This window comes from Sceloporus occidentalis, unplaced genomic scaffold (assembly GCF_023333645.1).
Source record: "Sceloporus occidentalis isolate IW3139 unplaced genomic scaffold, rSceOcc1.0.p SCAF_30, whole genome shotgun sequence".
Classification (NCBI taxonomy): Eukaryota; Metazoa; Chordata; class Lepidosauria; order Squamata; family Phrynosomatidae; genus Sceloporus; species Sceloporus occidentalis.
In genome coordinates this window covers 675,507-683,957 of record NW_028317010.1, presented here as the reverse complement: position 1 = coordinate 683,957, position 8,451 = coordinate 675,507, and the positions used below count along the sequence as shown (strand labels likewise).

The 8,451-nt window shown below is 42.5% G+C and overlaps 1 protein-coding gene across 1 annotated transcript; it reads left to right on the top strand.

The window, feature by feature from the left end:
- Nucleotides 1-1,427: 1,427 nt before the first annotated feature.
- LOC149298853 (catenin delta-1-like) lies at nt 1,428-7,946 on the top strand. The gene is made up of 17 exons (XM_089486880.1): nt 1,428-1,622; nt 2,138-2,275; nt 2,384-2,802; nt 3,004-3,220; nt 3,380-3,602; nt 3,831-4,026; nt 4,435-4,552; nt 5,199-5,346; nt 5,461-5,526; nt 5,627-5,754; nt 6,159-6,309; nt 6,459-6,648; nt 6,733-6,847; nt 6,971-7,049; nt 7,149-7,196; nt 7,708-7,787; nt 7,884-7,946. The coding sequence occupies exons 1-17, from the start codon at nt 1,428-1,430 to the stop codon at nt 7,944-7,946; spliced, it is 2,574 nt and encodes an 857-aa protein (XP_089343006.1).
- Nucleotides 7,947-8,451: the final 505 nt, after the last annotated feature.

The window sequence follows — 8,451 nt, the reverse complement described above, 5'->3', positions numbered from 1 at the left end:
CAATGCTCCCAAGGTTATATACATTGGCACTTATGTAGTCAATTGTTGCCATGGAGCATACAATGTACAGGATTTGGTGTGTGCGCTGCTTTTTTGACTGTGTATTCAGTGGGCCAGATTTCCCAGATTGAGCACATGGAGGATCAATCCAAATAGTTAACAAAGATTGAATCACGTGTTTCGTGGTTAGTTTGTGGTCAGGGCCTGTAGTTCGGCATTATATGGTTGGAGTCTCTGGTTATCGGTGTATGTAGAATCTATATGACTGAGATCTTCTGTAGAATGCTGTTTAGATAGATTGCATAGGTATCCTATATGCCTGTTAACTGTAGTGAGAGATTGCAGGAGGCCTGTGGTTTCAGCTCCTTGACTTTAATATACATTATGAAAGTCCAACACAATGCGCTTATGCTACAGGAAGTGCATGACTGGGCCTGTATAACATAGCTAAGTCGCTAAGATTGCTTCACTTCCTTCAAATGTATGCAGTGCTAGGAAAGCCCTTCTTACTGTGGTGAATGTTGTCCGTTTTGATAATACTGAAAAGAGCATAGATTTTGGGCAATAAAGTGTCCTTTGTGTGTTTGTTTTTTCTTACCTCAAAAAAACAGTAATCATTAACCCCATAATGACAGCCCGTACATTTACAGGCTCAAAATGCATTGTTTTCAATTGGTTTAGGGACTGCCCATTGTCCTTAAGGGGTTAACCAGGCCTGTGTCATAGATTAAAGATAGCAATACCGCCATGCATGTTGAAATTCTGTATCTTGACGCGGCTTTGGTTTGTTACACGAGTATCCAAATTAAATGCCTTACCTTATCAGTGGAAACGTGATACTAGTCATTGATGTGCATGTTTTCCCATGTGTTCCAGAGGCTTTATTTTGTTCAGTATGTGAAGAATTATTGCATACACTAGCTACTTCCGCAGTTCAGCATCCCTAAAAACTTCCTTCCCCACCTCATGACACCCCGGCATGCTTATCAAACACACTTTTATTCACGCTACTGAAGTGCCTTTCTCCATTGCATTGCTTAGTGGTCTGCATTCTGCACACTATTCAGCTCCACCATTTTAATCCATTGACCGTTGTCCCTTCTACTGCTGCTCACGCCATTGCTTAGTCTGTACTTTCTGCTAGTCCTTTCCTCATTAACTTTCCTTTCCTAAAAATCATGATTTATGCTTCATTGTTTTCTCTTCTCTCACTCCTGGTTTGGATTTGATGGGAGAATGTCAGTTTGTGTATGTAGTACTTCATAAGGGAAGTATTTGATGCTCAACCAGGAGTGGGGGGCTCTTTCTTGGGTATGTGGGTCTGTCTCTTGCTGGTAGATGGTTTTAATTTGGTCTCTTTCTCTTTCTCTCTCGTGTCCTCTTTTGCACCCTTCCATTCACCAGCTGAGGGTTTCTCTCGCTTATATATGGATGAGCCAGAGTCTGACAGCCCGGCCAGTATACTGGCCTCGGTGAGGGCACAGGAGGCACAGTTTGAGTTGCTGTCTCGTGCTCTGGAAGAAGAGAGGAGACACGTCACTGCTCAGCTGGACCGGGTGTGGGTGACGCCACAGGAGCCCCACCCCCCAATCGCCAATGGCACCCTCACCCGTCGCCAGCAGGTAAATTGAGGTGGGAGGTTGCTCTGTATAATAGAGCATGTAGGTTTTTTTAAAACAAATTTGAAGCAGTAGTGTCCCTTTGTAATTAACCATCTGATTCCCAGAGGCACCATAAGTGTACAGTAGTTCCTCGCAAAGTCCCGTTGTCCAATTTACAAAAATCCTTTGTCCTTACCTGTTTTATGCTCAGTGGTAAGGGAAGTTTCCTGGCTATTGAACGCCATTAGCCAAATATTCATACCTTAATAGGTGGTATGGCAGTATGTAGAATTTTATTACAAGGGATCCTTTAGATATAGGCTTTTGTAGTTTAATGTTAGGAAAAGGCAGAGCAACTAAGGGCCATAGTAAGCAAAATTTAATGGAGAGGAGGCCAACAAAATTCGAAGTTAAGAATTCCATTTGAAGTATTGGTTTAAGTTTAATGCCAAAGACTTTAGCCGTTAATAATAATGGAAGGGTAGGCTAGCTGCATGTGGTTAATGGATGCTGTATGTTTGGGTTCCTTTTCTTAGGATCGGCCACCTGTTGTGTACTCCCCGGTTAGAATGGAGGGCCACTCGCTTCCTGCAGAAGATAGCTATGTGCTGGATGAGGATCCCTCTTATGTATCTTACAGCATGTCAGAAGAACCCCGGGGCGGTGACGTTCCAGTAAGTCCAGGCACTAAAAACCCAGGAAGTCTTATTTCTTCCAGTGCTCTCACTGCCTTACAGCACTTCCACATCTGGCCATACACAGTTTATGCTTCTCTATTTCAGATAAAGCCAGTTGTTGGCTACTCACAAACTCTTGATCGTCCATACCGGGATCCAATTGGAGGAGGTGGCGCGTACACCACTGTACCCCGCAATTACCATTTCCGTGGTCCCGGTGCAGAGCCAATGCAAATGATTCCCACTCCTCAGCATCCAGGATACAGCAGTCTGTCCAGGCCTAATCACCGCTACCGCACTGTTGAGCCTTACAGGGGTCCTGGTTATGGACCTCAACCACAAGTTAGAGGAGCTGGATTTGGAGGCAGTCAGTCTGATTTACTTGCGGGGCGAGGCTATGGATCTGAAGATGCATATGGAATGGAGGATGATCGTAGGAGCCTAGGCGGTTATGTGGATGGGCCTGATTATTCAACCACCGGTAGGAGGGGTGCGAATGGTGGTGACCCACGCAGAAGGCTAAGGTGAGGGGTTTGGGTTGGAAGCTGGCTGTTTTTTAAAAGTATGTCGTAAATTCTTAGACTAATTTGCGATGGATCGTCACTTTCATATTTGTTACCCCTGAAAAGGGCATGCAGGTTTACTAACGTTTTAACTTGTGGTTGCTCTCTACCCATGTTCTGTAATTGTTTACCTAATGAAATTGTCATAACTGCCACCTACAGGAGCTATGAAGATCCACTCTCCGATCCTTATGGTTCAGCATTGCCTGCCTCAGGCAGCCTTTCCAGCCTTGGTCCCCCTCCTAACAGTGGTGCCTGGCGCCAGCCAGAGCTACCGGAGGTTATTGCAATGCTTAGCTACACCTTGGATGCTGTGAGGTTAAATGCCGCTGCATATTTGCAGCATCTTTCATACCGAAACGAGGAGGTCAAGAAAGAGGTTTGTGTAAATTATTTTTTTTTATACCTCACATAAGTATGAATGTAAAAACAATAGAATTGCTTAGGACAGGTGTTGCTGTCGTATTCTTGACGGCAGTTTACTTGAATGCCGAACACTGCAGTGCTACTTAACGTTGCCGCAATTAAATATTCCTAGGTTTATCGCTTGCGTGGAATTCCCCCTCTCATAAGCCTTCTGGAGGATCAGAGAGCCCCTGTCAGGCTTGCAGCATGTGGAGCACTCAAAAATCTGTCTTTTGGACCTGCAAAGGAGAATAAGATGGCAGTGAAGAACTGTGATGGAGTCCCAGCATTGGCCAGACTACTACGCAGGAGAGGGGACGGCAGAGAGGGGAGAGAAATGGCAGAGTGTGTTACTGGTAAGACAGTGCCATGGTTGAAAAGTTTAACATCGGGACACTTAAAGTTTATTGTAAAGTGATCTATTGTGGATACCCAGTGCAGAATATAATATGAATTGATTTATAGATGTCTGTGGAATCCTTGCAAGCAATTCGAATGTGTATGTGTGTGTATATAATATACTATACATTTCATAAATTTCTCATGTTCTTGACTTTATCCCTTTTCTGTTTCTCAACCGTAAGGCACCCTTTGGAATCTATCCTCGCTGGACTCTATTAAAATGGAGCTTGTCGACCAGGCTTTGTACACCCTCACTCAGGAAATACTTGTTCCTCACTCTGGGTGGCAACGAGATGGACGGATACAGGATGGAGAAGAGGGAAAGCCAAGAAACATTGAGTGGGATCAGGCCCTGATTAACACTACAGGATGTCTACGGTGAGTCTAACGATGCTCAATGTTGAACAGTCAACAATGGAGTTTAACAATAATTTTTTTCTTCTATGAACTTATCAGTGGACCTGTAGAATGCCATTGTACACCATGATGGGCCAGCGCACTTGGCCGACTAAGGCAGTTCTCTGAAATTCTTATTGAGTTATGTCACCTCAGTCTTTCATAAGCCAAATGTGTACCCTGGCAACTGTTTAACACCTGGCCGTATGATAAGCTTAGAGAATTTGTGTAGTATATTGGGTTAGAGCTAGACTTGTGCACCTCTCTAACAGGTTTTTTTTTTGTGACGGCAACAAGGATGTTTCAAGCTTACAAGGTGCTGCCGCTCCACTATTTGCCAGTGTTATTTCTTTGCCAGGTACTTAGTCTTTTCTTCCTCAATTTGTTTAGGAACATCTCTTCAGAGCGCTCTGAAGCACGTCGGAAGATGAGAGAGTGCGAGGGGCTGGTGGACTCTGTTGTTCACATCCTGCGGTCAGAAATTGGAAGTAAGCAAGTGGACAGTAAGGTGAGGAGAAATGTCATTGCTTGCGCAAAAAGGTGATTTTTCTATGCAAATGGCCAACAATTGTGGTCTAACCACAGATGGTCCTTTTAAGATATGTTTGCCTAGTTTTTAACTTGGTGTTTGTATAACTTTTATAATGTCTTTTTTTTTTTTTTGTCCTCTACCACAAATACTTGAAGTTTGTCCCCCCCCCCCCCAACCATTTAGAGGCTCTGACTGAACTGTGAAACTCATCTGTCCAAATTTATAATTTTTTTTTTTTTGAACCCATTCTTAAATCATACCACCACTGGTGCTGTCATTGCAACTGCCTGAATTGACCAGTCAGCCCAAACATTCCATTTGGTATGACATCCTGATGCAAGGTGACATCACCGATACACTATTCCATTTCCATACACCTACTGGTAAACAGTTTGGGGTTGTTCTGAAACCTTGCATGTAAAATATATAGGAGCTGTTTTATGCAGTTAGTTTTTTTTTTTTTTATCTGGCTTTAAAGCTGATTGGGGTCCTTTCAGATGGATTACCTTACCAGATGCTGCTTCCTTATCTCAGCTGCTCTGTGCAGGACTGATTTCAGTGTATGGTTTTCACAGTTGGAATAATTATTTAGACTTTTCTAAATAACTACCTCTTTCCCCAGCTTGTGGAGAATGTGGTGTGCCTGCTTAGAAACCTGTCCTATCACATACATCGTGAGATCCCACAGGCCGAGAAATACCAAGAAACCCCCCAGAACAGAACAGCAGAACCTCAGAACCCTAGCTGTTTTGGAGCACGACGGGGAAAAGGTATGCTATCCAAATGTGGCACTTAAGCAGTTGGAATACTAAGTGGTAAAAACATCAAAGGTATTGTCCAGAGGTGATAAAGTGGCTGAGTAAGAATTTGTCTTGTGACGTCAGGTAAAAAGACATCAGAAGATACAGCTGACACCGTGGATTTCCCCAAGAGGACAACCCCAGCTCACGGTGAGATTATCTAGCATCCCATGGATTTGTCCAATCGCCTATTTGTTTGTAAATCTCATTACATATGTAATCTTTTCTAAATGACATACTCTTATCTCAGGTTATGAACTACTTTTCCAGCCTGAGGTAGTTCAGCTGTACGTGTTCCTGGTGAAGTTCTCAAATACAGAGGCTGTTCTGGAAGCTGCAGCCGGAGCCTTGCAAAACCTTTGTGCTGGAAACTGGACTGTGAGTCTAATTTACCTAACTGCATTGTCACGGTACTGATTTACGATGGTGCTTAAGCTTCCCTGTGTGCTGATGCTTGCATCATGCTATGTTTGCATGTTGTGGCACAAGCGTATTGAATTTTTTTTTTTTTTCTTTTCTTCTCTAATTTTGCAGTCCTTAAAGACAACAGCTTACTTCCCTAGTGTGTGTGTATATGTGTGTGTGTGTGTATATATATATATATATAATACACGCACACGCTCTCTATTTACATGTAATAGAATATTGGATTACAAATAATTTTAAGGGTGGAAAGATTTTCAGAAGTTTTAATGTGTCTGTGTACTTTGAGCTCTGTCTGTTCTGTGTTCCATAAGTAACCCCCATGTCTGACGCTGTGTGGTGTATGTGCGCTTTCGCAGTATGGCCGTTGTATTCGTGCTGCTGTTCGTCAGGAAAAAGGTCTTTCGTTACTCGCTGATCACCTGAGCCACAAGAGTGAGCGTGTTGTACGTGCCGTGTGTGGAGCATTGCGCAACCTTTGTGGAGACAGCCGGAACAAAGAACTGATAGGTGAGGCAGGGGCTACTTTGGAAGGCAGTAAATAGGGTGAGAAAATGGACAATTGCACAAATAGGAGAAATCAGGCAGCTTTGGGAAGGGATTGTGGGTGGAAAATAAAGTAAGGACACAGCCTCACCGCATAACTTCTATCTCTTTAGGAAAACATGCTCTCAACAGTCTTGTTGCACGCCTTCCTAGCTCATCTCCACAGTCCTCTGGTCTCTCAGAGGACACGACTGTAGCCATTCTCAGCGTCGTTCAGGAAGTGATCACTGGTAACCTGGAAGCTGCAAAAAGGCTCCGTGAGAGTCAAGGAATTGAGAGGCTGGTACTTATCAATAAGGGAGGGTGAGTAACAGATTTTCATGATTGTCACCAAAAGCTGGTAGTTTTAAAGACCAGATTCTAGATAGATTTCGTTTTTTCCCTTAGTGGTCGATCAGACAGGGAGATACGTTCAGCTGGGATTTGTCTGCAGACAGTTTGGGGTTATAAGGAGCTCAGAAGACCACTAGAGAAGGAAGGGTGGAAGAAAACAGACTTCCAGGTAATTCACATACTCCTAGATTTTGCAAGCTTCTTTATCACGAATAAGCTTACATATCCTTTAATTATATATATATATATATATATATATATATATATATATATATATATAATTTTTTTTTAGGCAACTATTGCCGGGACACCTCGTGCTCAGGGTTATGATGATAGCACTCTTCCACTTATTGAACGGAATCAGAAAAATGGTAAGATTTGAGCCAATATCTATGTTCACCCCTTGGTCTTTACTTAAGGTATCAATGGCCTGAGCCAAGATAGTTCCTCTGATTTGTCTTTTCTTACAGATAAGAGATCTGGGAGTGTTGATATTCCCCTGAATGATATCAGAACAGGTAAGAACTGTTGATTTGTAAGGGATGGAAATGCGTCCTTACATACTACACTGCTTTTTGTTATATTTGAAACCATAGAGTTAGCATTGTATCAGCCAAAGTGCTGCAGCTTGGCTAAAATTAAATTTTTAAAAAATGCATTGTAATTCACAGGCTTGTTTTGGATTCCAATCTAGTAGTTTTAAAAACTAATCGAAAAATGATAGACCTTTGTGGCTGCAAGTGTTACTTGTTCAGGCCCCTAAGTGGTTCCGTGAAGTCTAGGTGATTGTGTGCCATACTGTTGCCCTTTGGCTCAACTAAGCCCATCCCATATCATGCATAATTACAATTAAATTCTGGTTTTCTAACAATTTAAAATTTTTACCGGCTTCTCCTGTTACGTGCGTATATGCTGAAGTCTTTTTGTTCTTTACAAAAAGTCTATTTTTTTGTTAAGTAAAGTGCCCAGTTACATACTTTAAAATTATTGATACAAAAGTTATAAATCTGACTTAATCTCTTTATTTAGACCCATACTCCCACAATGGGGACAATAGCACTCGCCACTTAAACCGTTCAGGTGATATTTCAGAAATGGAACCTCTTAAGGTAAGACTCCTGTCTCTGTTCTCAACCACCGTCCATGCTGTCTCACTTAACATCTGCACATATCTTCTGTCTCATCACTAACACTCTCTGTCACAGGATCGGTCTCTCAGTGTTGGGGGATCTCTGGATCTTGGGGATGCTGAGGACCAGCCGGTCTAATGCCACATCTTTCGCATGTGTATGTAACATAAGTAGTGCGTTGGTCTCTTGCATGTCTGTCACACCAAATGAATGCGCATCTGCTGAAACTCCATAACCTGTCCACTCGCTTGTCTGGCTAGCTTGCAAGCTATTAACATTTTAGAGTATATCCCTAATGATGCCCTAGTATTTCTGGAAATTGATACTACCATTAAAAGTAAATCCTATTGAGGTGCTGTCCCCTCTAAATCTTTTTTTTTTTTAATATATATGTATTTTGCAGGGTGAAACTCACGCTTGAGTGCTTTCCTAGGAGCTACTGTTTCAGAAATGCTTCATCCTTTACCCCTCACTGCCTGTCTTCCCCATGCCTACCCCTGTCTCTGCTGCAGACTGGAGATCTTTTGTGAAGTGTAAATTGCAATGACCTTTGGATATGGAGTCAAGAAAAGCAGCAAATGTGCTAACACTGGAATATCGCTATAGATACAGAGACTGATGGTGTAAATACTGGAACACTAAC

Bases quoted from the DNA above. Each gene is read 5' to 3' on its own strand.
- LOC149298853 (XM_089486880.1), top strand. From the start codon at position 1,428: ATGGATGAGCCAGAGTCTGACAGCCCGGCCAGTATACTGGCCTCGGTG. The intron at 5,755-6,158 runs GTGAGTCTAATT...GCGCTTTCGCAG, and splicing joins TTTGTGCTGGAAACTGGACT to TATGGCCGTTGTATTCGTGC. The intron at 6,310-6,458 runs GTGAGGCAGGGG...CTATCTCTTTAG, and splicing joins CCGGAACAAAGAACTGATAG to GAAAACATGCTCTCAACAGT.